Consider the following 17,040-nt stretch of genomic DNA (forward strand, 5'->3'; position numbering starts at 1 on the left):
CTCCCAGTCCTCCATTTAAACCCTTTGGCACAATGCTAATGTGTTAGTTTGAATAAGCAGCTCTTTGCCGTTAGGACTCTGGGACTATTCAGGACACATTAGCATTTACACTACAAATGTTAAGTGGCCACGTGAAACTGAATGTGCTTTAAAATTTCAGAAAATCATTTACACCTGTATTTAGCACTTTTTACTGATCAGATTTTCTAAGATGTGATGATTGTAGCATGACTACGGGACCACACTCTCCAAAATAACTCAAATATTGTATAAAAACTAAACTACCAGTATAGATTACAGTCAGCGTTCGAAATTAACACCCGCCAACCCACCAAATGCAGGTAAAAATCAGCTGTGGCGGGTAACGGTCAAATCACCAGCCAATTTGGCTGATTACATTTTGTGTATGTTCACTCATTAATTTATTTGGGGAAGTTCATGCAAGCCAAATCTGTGCAGGTTTAGTGCAAATACTGAACTTGTGAGACATGATGACATTATGGATTATGTTGCAAAAAACAAACAAAACACTCCTACAGAAATGCACGCATTCACGACTATGTGATGAAGTCAAATTTAGTGCGTGTGCGAATTTAAAGTGCATTTTTTCACTGCATGAATCAGTCTATTAATATGCATTAAATCAGGAAATCAGCAAGATTGCAAATGTGATATTGATTTTATACAGTTCAATAAACAATAAGACTTACTACGTACGTTTTAGACACCATATTGGCTGTTTTTGCTCTATTTCGCCAACAAATTATTCCAAACACAGCCACAGCACTGTTTTGCATCTCAGAGCAACATGATGGTGTTTCTTTCAACCGTTTAAATGATTCAGTTTAATTGCAATGACTCACTTATTAACAGTGACTTATGCCACCTACTAAAATAATTTCAAATATCAGTATTCAATGTTTTATGTTTAAAATATCAAAACGTTATTTATGCATTTGTAACTACAGGTTAAAGCATTCCATGTCCCTCTGGGCTTCATTAAACAGTGTGTAAATACATCTAAAAGGCACCTTAGATGCACAATGAATTTTGTTGATACTGATTTCATTTGTATGGTAACAGCCTTAATGCATTATTATATTATAATTGACTGATTAAATGTAGGAATTTCACTCAAAAGATGATGCACACTTTAAAAAATGGCTTTATAAAGGTAAACATCAATTTAAACTTACTGGAAAAGATTAATGTCTATCACTGGAGTGAACCGGCCACACAGAATATGAAGAATATCAAAGAATTCAGAAGTCAGTTGTCCAGACACAATAACACACTCCGCATAATACTGTCTAATTATCTTTAGCAATACCGTTAGCGATAAAATCCCCAGAAAATATTGAGATATTATTTTTTGTCAATATCACAGACCCCTAGTACTGACACAAAATGATCTGCAATGTTCGTTTTGTCACGTCCGGTATAGACAGTCTCAAACTGTTGGTTTATTTCAGTTTTTTTTTTTTTTTGGCTAGTAGAAGTTATGAATGGTCGGTAACTTAAAAATTTAGCTGAATTGGCTGGAGAGTGAAAAAGTTAATTTCAATCCTTGAATACAGTGCATATTACTAAGATTAATACACTTAAAAATAAAGGTGCTTCAAAGGGTTCTTCACAGCGATGCCATAGAAGAAGCATTTTTGATTCCAAAAAGAACCATTCAGTCAAAGGTTCTTTAAAGAACCATCTCTTTCTTACCTTTTTATAATCTGAAGAACCTTCTTTTGCCACAAAGAACCTTTCGTCAAACAGAAAGGTTCTTCAGATGTTAAAGGTTCTTTATGGAACCCTTTAGACAAAAAAGGTTCTTCTATGGCATCTTTATTTTTATGAGCTGAATTGCTGCAGTATGTGATTACAAATTTAATTTCTTTTCAATCTATCAATCTTAAAATGTATTTCCTCAATCAAATATTCAGCATACTAACCTATCAGGGGAAGCCATATCTTTGGTATCTGGTAATTTATTATCATCATTTCCATATGATTATTTAATACATACTTCTGGCAATCATGCTGTCACTGGTGTGTAACATACCAACTTCACAGCCAAGTAACCATGTCAGTAATGGACTATTATATATTATTAATGAAAAGTTAAGTGTGTAGCCCTTCAGTGAACCTTGCTAAATGTGTAATATTTCATAATGTAAACGTATTTGTGTAGGATGTGTGCAGGCACAAATAGTAGTTCTGATGCAAACTTAAAATGTTTGATAAAAATATATACCTCTTAATTGAATTAGCACTACTACTGATATGTGAGACGTCTCTAAAACAAACACAAACCCTCTCTGTTAGTGTGTAACCTTCAGCTTGATTCATTATCAGTGTGGCTATGTAAGCATTGATTTTCTCAGTGTGTAGTTAAGGAATAAACACATCCGTGTATGTGTGTGCGCACGTGTTTTCTTTGTTTAATTAGAGGCTGTGGGTGTTTGTATGTGTGAGCACATGTGTGTATTTTCTCTGCCCTTGCTGTGTGTGCCATCTGTACCGACTGTTTTCCTGGCAGAGTCGACCATATGACAGGGTCGCTGGGACAGTTGCGTCACGGTTCATCATGGTTAAACTACTGAGAGAGCTAATATGTCATTACAGGAATGGGTAACCTTCGGCAGATGGGTAATCATTAGCACACAAGGGATGAATATGTATTTATTTTATTTAGTAGTTTCATTTAGAAATGGACCTAATGGCATCTGCTTGCCAAATGAAATTACCTCTCACAGTAATCCTTTATTAATTTATGAAAATAAATCAGATTTTTTTTAATACTAAGTTTATCAATAAGTTCCAAAATTGATTCAAGTAAGAAGCACACTTTAAAACAAAACTATGATTTTGAGATGCATATTTTCACACTAAGGACAACTAGGGGGCCCATATTGCAACTATTACAAAAGGTTCAAACACTCACTTAGCTCCAGAAGGAAACACAATGCATTTTATAGCAGGGGGTGAAAACTTTTTGAATTTGAAGATCTGGGTAAATTTAACTTATTTTGTTAAATTGGGAAACATGTAAGTATCTTCTGTGGCTTCTGAAGTGCACTGCTAAATGAAAAAAAGATGATATTTACGCAAAAGTAGACAAATGTACACATCTCCATTCTGTTCAAAAGTTTTCACCCCCAGCTCTTAATGCACTGTGTTTCCATTTGAACCTTCTGTAATGGTTGCATATGAGTCCCTCAGTTGTCCTCAGTGTGAAAAGAAGGATCTTAAAATCATACAGTCATTGTTGGAAAGGGTTCAAATACAACTCAATACAACTTTAGCAAAAATGCTAAAAACCAAAGAATCTGTGAGAGCCGAAAGACTTTTCTGAAGAACAATGTAACTCTCCAAGACAAACAAGTAACTCACGAACAACTATCACTAAACAAAAAAAAACAGCTGTGGATCATTCAGGTAACAACACGGTATTGAGAATGAAGGGGATGCAAACTTTTGAACTATAATTCAACTATTATTTTCTATTGTGCACTAAATGTCTTTTATGAGAAATATCGTATTCAGGTCAGTACTAAATAAAAAATAGAATGCATTTTGTATGATCCCTCTTATTTTGGCAAAATAATTGACATTTTGCAGATTCTGCAAGGTGTATGTAAACTTTTGACTTCAACTGTATGTCCAAAAGCAGAAATAAAACAAATTAAATAATTAAAATGAATTCTACATATCAACTACTGGACACTTAAGAGTAAAAATAAGTTGCATCACTAATAATAAAAAATGGGGAAAAAAATCACCTCATATCAATCAGTTGTGGAGTACTACTGTACTATTCCCATCAATAAAGACCTGTTCACCTTAATCTCATAACAGCTCCTGTGAGAGCTACAAAAATGATTAGTACACTGTCACGCTATTGTAACTTCCTCTTCCCCTGATCCAGCATCTGCTCCCACAGGGCCAGCTTTCCTTTAAGACCAATCCACTAATAAAGCGCTTGGCTGAATGAGACAAAAGGTAAAAGAGCTAGAAGACAAGGGAGATATTGGACTAATCATGCTGCTTGTTCTGTCACACTCTTGGTTTCTCTCTCTCTCTGTTCTTTTTCTGTCTGGCAGAGCATCAGCTAATGTAACCTGACTTGTAGTGCAGCTGCCTACAGAGTAAAAAGTGCTGATGGCAAAAAGCCACAGTCTCTGTTCCCTGGACAGGTGGGAGCAGTCAGCCAATCAGTAAAGCTTCATGTTAATCACACTGTGATTGGAGCGTGAGATTCTTGCTAGTGCACAACCACAAGAGCTCACATGGTGAACATGGTACCTTGGGCCAGAAACCTACTGCACACTAACTAAATAACCTTTGTGTAGCTGGAAGTGTTGGCGCTCATGTATTTGCGTGATTTGGGTTTTAACAGACACATACACACACCTTCCTGCAGGCGGAGACAGAGGACCCAAGGGTGCTCTCAGATTTGACTTCCTGTGTGTCCGCGGACTCAGACCCCTCAAACATGGCAGATGGTTGGAAATTACTGTGGAAAAAGAGAAAGACAACAACTGAATCCACCATCACTTTAGCAGAGTGCATTAGCGGCCATCCACTTTTTCAGCTGTGTTGATTCTGCACTACAAAAAAATGTTTTCTTACTTATATTCATTTTGTCTTGTTTCCAGCCAAAATATCTAAAAATTCTTAAATCAAGAAGGACTTTGTAGACAAATATTGTCTTGTTTTCAGAAAAAATAAGTTAAAATTAAGTGAGTTTTTGCTTGAAACAAGCAAAATAATCAAGTTTTCTGCTTGAAATAAGATTATTTTGCTTACCCAATTGGCAGATTATTTAGCTTGTTTTAAGCATAAACTCACATAATTTTGACTTCTTTTTTCTGAAAACAAGACAAGAATTTTTAGATATTTGGGCTGGAAACAAGACTAATCTAAGTAAGAAAAGCTATTTTTGCAGTGTGAAAGTTTTTTCCATTTATTTCCATAAGGATTTTAAAAGCTTTTGTTAAAGGAATAGTTCACCCTCACCCTCAAGCCACTATATATGTATAATTTCTTCTTTTAGACGAATACAATCAGAGTTATATTAAAAAATGTCCTGGCTCTTCCAAGCTTTAGATTTGCAGTGAATGGCTGTTGAGATTCAATAGTTCAAGTTGAAGTCCATTAAAGTGCATCCATCCATCATAAAAAGTGCTCCACACAGCTCTGGGGTGTTAACATAGCTTTTTTGTGTTTAGCAGAAAATTCGTACAGGTTTGGAATGATATGAGAGTAAAATGTGAGAGTAAATGATGTCAGAAATTTCATTTTTGGGTGAACTATCCCTTTAAAGCTGAAATAGCATGAATGGACGCCTTCAACAAAAGCATTTACCATCGATTAACAACCTCAGAACCCAAAGCATGTCTGTATTTAAAGATTTATAAGTTGTCGTGAAAAATCAAATTCCCTCTAGCCATAAAGAATGTTTTTACTTCCGAAACCTGACTGTTGCACTCTATAACAAACTGTCTCATTTACTGAAAAACATTAGGTCTGAAGACATGTTAGAATGGGTTAGCAACTTTTAGGAGTTGGCAGTCTGGATGTCTGAATAAAATGAAGCAAATTCTCTGTTCATGACATTTGTAGATAAAGACAGTGAAAAGACAGTCAAAGTAAGGAAAAGAAAATAACATGGACTGTTTAATTAAATTTGTCAAGATTAATTGAGTACTGGGAATACATTAAGCAAGGATGAAACACTACAGCCAATCCTCTGAGGTGACAGAAGAATAACATTATGCAGATCTTACAATGTGCAGTTGATGTTTTTCTGCTCCAGAGCATTTCTATCTAAGCTCTATATTTTCCCCGAACACAGACAAATTAACCTCTTTTGTTTATATTATAAATGAGCCCACAGTTTATTCATAAATTATCCCTGTAGAATGCATGTGCTCTTCATTTTTTTATGGCAGCAGCGGTTGGTCCCTGGTCAGGGTTAATTGTTGGACACCAACCGAATTGCATGTGAAAGCAAATTTAAGCGATAGTTTACTCAGAAACATAGATTCTGTAATAATTTACTCACTCTCACGCTGTTCCAGACTCCTACGGTTTTATTTTCCCTCAATTGTGAAACACTAAATGAGATTTTGGCCTGCTCTTTTCCATTTAAGTGGACGCTGATTTATATGGTGGTCAACCTCAACAAAGAGCAAAAAGCACCATAAGTGGATCATTAAATGATCTGCTCATAAATTAAATCATCATTAAATGTGACCCTGGACCACAAAACCAGTCATAAGGTTAAATTTTACAAAACTGAGATATATACAACATATGGAAGCTCAATAAATAAGCTTTCTATTGATGTATAGTTTGTTAGGATAGGACAATATTTGGCCTAGATACATCTATTTGAAAATCTGCAATATAAGGGGGCAAAAAAATCTAAATACTGTGAAAATCACCTTTAAAGTTGTCCAAATTAAGTTCTTAACAATGCATATTACTAATCAAAAATTACATTTTGATATGTTTACAGTAGGAATTTTACAAAAAATCTTAATGTAACATGATCTTTACTTAATTTCCTAATGATTTTTGACATAAAAGAAAAATCAATAATTTTGACCCATATAATTCATTTTTGGCTATTGCTACAAATATACCCCAGCGACTTAAGACTGGTTTTGTGGTCCAGGGTCACAAATGCGATCAATCAAAGCAAAATGAAAAAAAAAACAAAAAAAAAACAACAACCACAAATGACATTTGAAGCCACAGAATTTAAGACTTCAATAAAATGTTACTACATAAAAGCATTAGTAAAGACGTTTGCTGTGTTTTCTGTCATTTAAGCGCTTGCAGTATAAATCAAACACTTTTTTTGAGAACTTGTCCTCCTAAGATTTCTTTTTGGGGTCAAAATGACATGATAGTAAATAATGAACTGTGGTCAGTGTGAGCTATTCTTTATTATCTTTTACAAAAGATTTCAAAAGTCCATCTTGTGCTTTCTGAAACGGACTGTGAAACACATTAGCGATTGGTCAAAATTACCTACTTAGAAAATCAATTAGTAGTGGTTAACCTGAATGATACACTCTTAAAAAGAAAGGTGCTTCACGATGCCATAGAAGAACCTTTTTGTCTAAATGGTTCCATAAAGAACCTTTAACATCTGAAGAACCTTTCTGTTTCACAAAAGGTTCTTTGTGGCAAATAAGGTTCTTTAGATTATAAAAAGGTAAGCAAGAAATGGTTGCTTGAAGCACCTTTATTTTTAAGAGTGTACCTGATTTTCAGGTTATTGCATTCAAAAACATTTAGAGTGCATCAGAATGGAAAAGAGCACAGACGAGACATGTTTTTCAATGTCTGGACTACTGTAAACTGATTTAAAACACTACACTCATGGCAGACGGCTGAAAAACAGCTTGAGATGTGATGCATGTGACATGACGTCTGTCTAAATGTAACATTTCAGAGAAGGTTACATACCGTGCAAACTGTCGAGCAGCTGAAACACAGCATGTGAGCAAGCTAAAAATGTCAAAATAAGAAAATAAAATCTAAAACAGTTACTAGTCAACTATTGTGACTTATGCGTATGTGTTTTTATTTCATGCCGTTGTCTTTTCCTCTCACTAATCCGACTGTGTAGTCAAGCCATCCCTGAGAAAAGACCAGTTCTACTGGGCTTTCCTGAAGGTCATAAAGGTTAGATAGCAAATGACATAAGCTTTCCATCCAGGAAAACAAACACTGGAGCATCAGAAAGCTTAACCTCTTCATTCTGAGATGCTGGCCTATATTCACCCAAAATGTCTATGAATATCTTTCAGCCTCAATCCTCAATCGAGGACTACCTGAGAGCCTTAAGGGATCTTTCAGCACTAAACACTCAAAGAAACACTCAAAATAGCTGCAGATATGAGCAACTGTTTTGTCACAATGTGTGGCTTGGTTGATGGAAATGAGAGAAACGTACTTCAAATCCCTTTCATCAACACTTTGGCAGATCAAGCGCCAGGGCTGCCATGATAATGACAAAACACAGTTCTTTCTCAGTTATTCTTAGTTAATTTTGAGCTTAGCTCAGTCAACTCGTCAATATGATCAATAATTGTTTGTTTCTGGCTACGTGACTCAAACATTGTGTCCAACCTCAACGACAAGCAATTTGTGTCTGTCAACACCAGATGAAGCTACAAGATGCAACAAAATCAGTCACAAGTCACAGCCAATCAGAAGAGTGCATGGGCGGAGCCAGCACTGCTGCACTACGAAATGGATAAATACACAACTTTGTGATTTCTATTAAAGTCATGCAAAATATTAGCCTGACAAGCCAGACCCACATAAATGTAGGGTCTGGGCACTCTCCATAGACAGAGCTCAATCAGAGGGGTGGGATAAACGGTTGTCTTTCAAACTCCCTCTCCACGCAATAGGATAGCGCTACAACCAATCAGAGCAACGAAGAAGGTGACATACTACGTAGTCAGAGCGACGGAAAAGCGAGTTCCTTGCATGTGTGTTGTGGAAAAGCTTAACTTCAAGTCTTTCAGAGTGGCGGCCAAAGTCGATTCGAAAGAAAGTTGTTTGCTAGCGGCAGCCATCGCTCTATCTCTCACGCGTTATTCACGAAACCAGAGAATGTCTGACGCCTGTTTCACACATACTCCGTCTACAGTGCATCTGCAGTCCGTGTGCGTTATGTATGCGGTGCAAAAGCAGCACGGACTCATTTTGCTTTCACACAGCGTCCGTAACTGATCCGCGGCTCTTTACCACAAACACAACATTTATCCGTTATTTTGATTTAAAATCCAAACATGCTTTTTCAGCATTGTGATCCTCTTTAATCACAGTACACTAATACAATAATGCTAGACATTTTCACGTTTAAACTGAAAATAAACAACGTATTATTCATCCATTCATCCTCAATAGAGCCATCGCTCTATTTCTCACGCATAATTCACAGAACCAGAGAATGTCTGACGGAACTTATGGTCGCACGTCAGTAGTCATCATGTTAAACCCGCCCACTGACTCGTGATTGGCCCGGTCGATTTTGGATTTTTAGAAATCTCAAGTGAACGGAGAGTAACTAGACTGCCCTTGGAAGCAAATGTAATTTGCTGCCGCTAGGGGCGCGTCTAGATTCTAGGCTAGCAAAATATATATTCAAATGCAATTTACTATATTTTAATATTGTACAAAACAAACAAGCACCTGAGATAATCATTGAGCTGTTGCTGAAATAGAAACCACTGTATGATTAACATAGGTTAACATCTGGTTAGAACACAGTGTAAAGCATTTCTAAAACAAATCAAGCATATATTGATAAATTCCAGCAATATTCAGAGAGACGTAAGTGAATTTCCCTAGTGAAGTCTTGAATTAAGAGTCATCTTGAGTTCTATAGCCCGTTAGTCACAGTTCCTTTAGTCTAATGGTAAGTCTGCATTTTCTCTTTTAGGCACCGTTTATACAGAATTGCATTTTTCCATTCCGTACTACTTTGCCATTGTTTTTTATGCAAACTTGTGCTAGACTGACGTCTTTAACCATTGCACTCACATCTGACATGTTGCAGCATCACATGCTTTTAAAAAATGCATTTGGAGACCTTGCATTTTGTTTGTGTTGCATGTTTTTAAATGCAAAAATGTATTTTCAAAGGCAAAAAGTTGTTTTTAAACACAAACAAACATTCTGTATATTTGTAGCAATAGCTGAAAATAGACTGTATAGGTATATATACCAAAAATCATTGGGATATTAAGTAAAGATTAGGGTTGGGCGATGTCGACCAATTTGGCATCGTACGATGTCCAATGTGAAACATCGCGATGGACGATGGCATCGTCGGTGGGGGGCGGGGATGAGGGGTGGTGGTTGTTAAATAATTAATTCATGACGAATTAATTAATTGTAGCCTACCGTTTCCACCAGTGCTTAATTTGAGCCGGACTTTTAAAGATCCAGCATTAAGAAGTGCATTAGATCGTGACAGTGCATGCGTGCATACGAGACAGAGCAAGCGCGGGTTTATGTAAATGTATTTGGAGGATGTGTGTTGGTCCTTAACATATTTTCGATCAGCCAGCTTTTTTAAGTTCAAAATCGCTCTCATGCTTACTGCTTAACCCACTCTCTCCAAACGCATTTAATGAGCAGCGGAATGTTTAGAGAGAAAGTGTAATATCAGAAATAATATCAAATCAAGCGAAATATTATTATGTATTAACATTATAAACTAGGGCTGGGAAAAAAATATCGATTCTCCGATTTTAATCGATCTTCAGTTTAACCCAACGATATCGATTCGGGAAATATACATGGTGTTCAATGGATGCACATATTTATGACTTCTTTACAGTGTTCATTTAACATAAAAGTTGTTTAAAATAAACAACTGTGTGCACCCTATTATTAATGTAGATGTGTATTTCAGTAATAAACTCAAGTAGGAGAGTTTCAGTTACCAGCATTTATATCAAAATAAGGATCCCATGTCTGCAAAACTAACATTTTAGATGAAATATTGATAGCTAATTGATATCGAATCGAATCGAAATCGGAATCGGAATCGAATCGAATCGAAACCATAAAAATAAGAATCGAATCGAATCACCGAATTGGTCACAATACCCAGCCCTATTATAAACACTATAAACATAGCTATAAGTGAGTTACCCTGACTCCAAAACGAATCATTTAAATGTAACGGTATTCAGAACAGAACAGGAATGAAACAAAATATATAAAGTTAAGAAACCAAAACAAAGCGAAACTAAAAATAGCAGGCGTTGGGCTCACGTACCTCTGTAATTCGGCACAAATCCAAGTGTTTCCATATTCTCAATGTATTTGAATGATAAACTGTTATTTATAATGTATACTAGGCTTTGTATTGTACGTTTCTTATGTCGATGGAAAAAATATATATATTCTCTTGCTTTTTGTTCCAAGCTCTGTTCGTTATGGTAAAACCATGAAAAAGGCATATTTGGTGTAGCTTATTTAATCTAATTTAATTAAAATTATTTTTATTTTTTTCTGCTGTTTTTGTATGCCTCATTTATTAATGTAAACGAACTAGTTTGTGTAATTCGTTTGGAGTTCACTGTAATTTGTATTATGATCGATAACAACTTCCTTGTTATTATTTCCTCATAATAATAAAATAAAGTAAAGTAAGGATATGGAAATTGAAAGCATGCATTTCATCCGGCTATATAGTGTGATTCAGTGTGTTTTTCGCGAGCGGGTTGCTGCTGCGGCGGGGGCGGGGCGGAGGATCGCGATGCCGGCTCAGCATCGTGACGTCTATGGGCCATCAGCGATGGACGAAGGCATCGTCTATCGACCCAATCCTAGTAAAGATCATGTTTCATGAAGATATTTTGTAAATTTCCTACCCTAAATATATCAAAACGTAATTTTTGATAAGTAATATGCATTGCCATTAACTTGGACTACTAAAGACGATTTTCCCAGTTTAAATTTTTTTGCACCCTCAGATTCCAGATTTTCAAATAGTTGTATTTCCTCCAAACATTGTCCTATCAACCTTACATCAATAAAAAGCTTATTTATTCATTAAGCCTATTTTGTCACCTAATGATGGTTTTGTGGTCCAGGATCATATATGATGTACTAAATGAACTAAATATGAAGAAAGTTCCCCCATAAGTGACATCCATTCCCATTGCTCAAGAAGAAGTCACATTTTTCGCTACATTTACTGTAACCATTACTATTTGTAGCATTTGCAAGACAGCAGACACTTGTTTGCACAGCTCGTGCCAGCTTGAACTCTTTCTCCTTCTAATGCAATGGGTTATGACACAAATCCATAAATGCCATTTGACAGCTATCATATGCACCACTCTTGTGATTGCTTTGCAGCTGAATGAAAACAGATGTTAAAAATCCTCAAATTATCCCTTGAGGACATGCCTGATGTGTTTGCATGTGTCGTGGGCCTGAGCTACACTGAAGCTCCAGTCTTTATGAAAATCATGTTGATGGTTTTGTGAAGGGCCATTATTATTTATCAACAAAAAAAGGCGCGCTGGAAACATTTTATAGCCGGAGGACAGTAATGGTGTGTAAAGTGAAACGCGATTAAATATAGAGTACATGCATGAAATACACACTCCCATGTGCGTTTTGCTCATGATGACCTGTCAAAAGCGCTTTCAATTTTCTCAGTCTGTCAATCACAGCATTGGGAAGTGAATGCAAATGCTGTTTAAGCCCTGTTTACACCATCAGTGAACTCAATTTTTCAATTAGAGCTGGTGACGTTCTGTGGCATGACAAGATGACCTCTGTTAATAGGATGTGAGTAGAACTTTATGCAAATGCGGAGTGACTTGATATGAACACACTCTTCCGGATCTCATGTGATCATGTGAGTTTATGTGGTTTGGTGGTTTAATTTTACTGTGAAATTACTTAAAGGTGACATATCATGAGTCTAAACGGCATCTACCAACCCAGAAAAGGTGAAAAAAGACAACCCAGTAATTGTTTTGGTAAGCCTTTTTCTGCAAGCATGTGAAAATACAAGTGTATCAGATTTCGCTTTCCTCGATGAAGTGCTAAAGGGATCTTATTTTGCCATTTTGTTTTCGTAAGTGACAACGGTGTACCAGTTCTAACACCATGGCAAACTTTCAAACAAAGCATGCTAACTGTTCTGACGTTGGCTGCACAGAACACTAAATACAAAACACTACTTTGAGTCCCAGCCTCAGAGCAGTGGATTTTTTGATTTATCTACTGTATATTACGCTGCTGCCACACAGATCTAATATAAACATGAGATTTCTTTCCCAGCTGTTTACCTTCACATATATAACCAACTGTTTTTGTAACTCCTGTGTGTTTTTAACATAAACTTGTGTGTATTTAACAGTTTAAGCACAATAAGACATGAAGGAGAACAACAGTAGTTTAGTACTCACATGCCGCGTGACAGTCGCTTTCTGTGCGCATTTTCCGGATATGTGTGCTCAGAAAACCGTGTATCAGAATTTTGAACTAATATGATTTAAAACGCATACTTTCAGAACAATAGACATTGTTTTAGCAGAGTATCTGAGGTACAAGCTGTAAAGGCACAGCTCTATTCTTGAAAAGGGGGTGGGGAGCAGCAGCTCATTTGCATTTAAAGAGAAATGCACAAAAACAGCGTGTTTCTGCGTCCACTCAAAATGGGCATTTCCAAAATGATATAATTAATGATCTGTGGGGTATTTTGAGCTGAAACTTTACAGACACATTCTGGGAACACCTGAGACCAGAGGTCGCATTAACAGAAAATTGTCCGTCATTGATGGAATTTTTTATCAGTGATCGAAAAATCTGAAGGCTACAACAATAACAACAATAACGCCACATTAAAGAGCGTCAAAATGGTATTTATTGCTTGAATTTCCTAATGAAATGGACAGAACTTGAAAAAGCAACACAAAGCTTAGCCTATTGTGATTTATTGGATGGGAGGAGCACTGTGTACTGTTCATTCATCAACTGAAAACGGTAAAATAAAGATCGATTAGGATTTCTGAATAGATACTGGTTCATACTAATGAGAATATATTAAAAACGCTGTCACTTCGGGGTGTGACGTTGAACATGCATAGTTATGCAGTCTCATCTGTTCTCTTCAAAATAAATGCACAAGTCTATATTTTCATGTAGGTTTATAATTAAAAATGAAAATGTTAAGAAAAATAAAAGTAATTAAATGTGTTATTATAATTAAAATAAGACAATTAAAATGAGAGGTAATAATAGATTATGGCGGAATTGTCACGACCCTGTCTGTCAAAATGACGGACAATGTTAAAGTCTAACCTCTGCCTGAGACATATTACGTATTTAAAAAAAATTGGTCTACTTTAAAAATAACGCTGTTCTACCATAAATAACCAACACTTGGAAAAGCAAAATTAAAACAATAACAATGTAGGCCTATTAAAATATCAGTTAAAATAATGTCACTTGTTTGCCAACTTCCACTATAGACACAAAGCCCTTGATTTGGATAAGCATCTGCTAAATGAACAATGAATGTAATTTCCTCAGAGACATGTCAACAAACCTGAACAACATCCAAAATGATTGACAGGCAGTAAACCTTTTTGATTGGCTATACATGGGCGGGCCGTTCACCTGACTCTTATTTTGTTTACAGAACCTAGAGCTGTTACAGAGACAGAACGATTATTTCTTGACATACAACATCATTCTATCTGCAGAAACAATTTGCATGTGGTATTAAATGCTTCAGTACCTTAAATTCGGTTCTAAGTCCGCCTGGTCGGTCATTTTGCTACTGTAACTGCCTAAATCTAAAAAGAAAATGTAAACAGTGGGACGTACCCGTACAGAAAGGCAATATCACAATATCAAGTTGTTAATGAACGTTTCCGATATTTCTTTCGTGCAGTTGCCGCGCATTGCGCGTGCCAGAACGAGCCGTGACCGCAGACAGTTAATTTCTCTCTGGCACCTGTTCCCTCAAACCGGTGAACGCTTCATCTTTAATTTGATCTGGTTAATGAAGTTTAGGATTGTAATGACACTTAGTTTTAAATAATTCATTCCGCTGTCACGGTTAGTTTTAAATGACCCTGTTGACCGTTTAGGTCAGAGACTGAGGTAGAAAGTGCTGCTACACGCTTCCCACAGCTCAAAATCATTTAAGATTGACAACCGAGCACAGATATCTGTCAAGGTAGTTCAACATGGTAACCGCTATCTTTCATCATATATAAAAAATATAAAATATATAAAAATATAAAAGAAACGAGTTTCCTCACAGCCAGCGCGCAAACAGATGCGGAATAAACAAGCGTGCATTGCGCAACGTCACGATCCACCTGAGACAAATAGGTTGTTTTATCTACAAAGACACCTTATCTTGAGCTATTTTCTGCGCGCACTCGTGATGAGACATCAGCATTAATTCTACTACATTGCCTTTAACATTTATTCTGAAGAGTGAGCAAACAGTTCGAAGCTGAATAAACACCACGACGCTTAACGCATTTGAATCTAAACAAACAGTCTGTAAGTAAACATTCCAGTGTTTGCAAATCAAACAAATTAAAATACACATTGACGCCACATCTTGCAGCTTGTGCACTTTTTCACGTCTCGCACATGCCCCATGGAGCGCGGGCACACGAGCGCCTGCATATTATAAGAAGTCTTTTTCGTCTTTAAATACAAGTGAATTTCATTTTAATAGCTTGAAACGTTAAACTATGGTGCTAAGAAGCATATCAGAGGATAAAAGAAGATCTAAGATATATTTTATTAAGCACAGTGTCTCGTGCTACACGATTTATGATGAAAAGGTTCAAACGCGCACACTTACCCCAATATTTTCAGAAGGCACTGGGCTTTTGCCACTCCTCCACGAAAAAAAACGAGCACTAAATAGCCTTATGTTCCTATATTATCCAGTGTGCCAAGTAGCCAAAGCGCTGCGGCGCGTGCCGGTCCCCCTGTCCCGAGCGCGAGCACATCACACACTGTGTCCGTGCAGCGGAGGAATTTCCAGCGCCCGCGCCGCGCTCTGCTGTTAGTTAATATACTCGAGCGCGGGAGCTGCGCACAGACTGTAGTGTATGCCAGATAAGGCTATGGACCGGTCAGGCATTATCAAAACAGCGGGGGAACTCTACGTCACTGCGGTTTCATTTGATAAACAGAACGCGGTTACGCGACTGCGCATATGAAAAGACCAATAGTAAAAGGTAAATGAATACAAATAGGCATAGCGACAAGTCAAGTGTAATGTGTTATACAAAATATGGAACATCAGGCGCAGTTCGATATCAACACATAAAGAGAAATTGTCTGGACAGAATATATACAAGAGATGTTTACATGCAAATAACGTATTCTTTCACTTTTGTACAAACAGAAAGTAAAAATTACAGTTTAAGCAATTTTGGCCACTTACAGGATGTATACAGTATGTCAAAATGTATATCTTCCATTGTAAATAGTCACCATTTCCTCTTACCAACTGAATCACATTGCCCTTAATGTATTATAATGATCCTGCAAATGAATATTTAGAAGTCTCATATGCTCACTAAAGTTGCATTTATTTGATGAAAAATTATAGTAAAATTTGAAATATCATAATATATTTTGACATTTAAAATGATTGTTTTCTATTTTATAATTGTAAAATGTAATTTGTTCCTGTGATGCAAAGCTGAATTGTCATCATCAGTACTCTACTCTCATGATCCTTCAGAATTCATTGTAATATGCCGATTTGCTGCTTAATTATTATTATTGATGCTAAATTATTATTAATGGTTTTTATTATTATCAATGTAGAAACAGTTTTTGCTGCTTAACATTTTTGTAAACCTTTTTCATCATGCTTTTTTTTTTCAGGATTCTTTGATGAATGTTCAAAACAATCTGTTTCCACAAAAATATTAAACCTGCCACTGGGGTCTAGACAAATTGTACAAAATCGTATGAGTGAGGTCGTACAAATTATGAATCAGCCACCTCGTAAAATAAATACAAATTAGTCATGAGTTAACGCTGCAATAGTACACAAGAATCATTTTTATGTACATGTTACACTATATTTTTAATCAAATAAATGCAGCCGTGGTGAGCGTTAAAAATACTTCCTTCAATCGATCAATCAATCAATCAATCAATCAATCAATCAATCAATCAATCAATCAATCAAATCATTCATCAATCAATTTTGAAATATTATTCAAATAAATATTATTTTTGACATTTCATTTCAAACTTTTGACTGGTGTGTAATTCACTAAATTAATATGAGGTCATAAAAGCTACATGTATAAAATAATATGAGAAGAATCTTAAGTTTTGATTAAAATAGTTTTACATGAATTATTTTACACCATAGGACACTGACGTCATTGCTTGAAATGTGAAAATAGAAATTTTCCTCATCACAAGTGTTTTTACACTGCTTATGTATATTTCATTGATTTGTCAGGGAGAATGAGAGAGAATGAA

The 17,040-nt window shown here is 36.1% G+C and overlaps 1 protein-coding gene across 2 annotated transcripts in view; it reads right to left on the reverse strand.

The window, feature by feature from the left end:
- Positions 1-15,622, reverse strand: part of sphkap (SPHK1 interactor, AKAP domain containing) — a 74,376-nt gene extending 58,754 nt beyond the window's left edge. For both annotated transcript variants that reach the window (XM_073850677.1, XM_073850676.1), the window contains exons 1-2: positions 15,389-15,622; positions 4,408-4,510 (exon numbers count right to left, since the gene is read on the reverse strand). In XM_073850677.1, coding sequence (XP_073706778.1) covers positions 4,408-4,491 — 84 coding nt within the window. In that variant the 5' untranslated portion in view covers positions 4,492-4,510; positions 15,389-15,622. The remainder of the gene's footprint in view (positions 1-4,407; positions 4,511-15,388) is intronic.
- Positions 15,623-17,040: the final 1,418 nt, after the last annotated feature.

The sequence above is a fragment of the Garra rufa genome, chromosome 11 (assembly GCF_049309525.1).
Source record: "Garra rufa chromosome 11, GarRuf1.0, whole genome shotgun sequence".
Classification (NCBI taxonomy): Eukaryota; Metazoa; Chordata; class Actinopteri; order Cypriniformes; family Cyprinidae; genus Garra; species Garra rufa.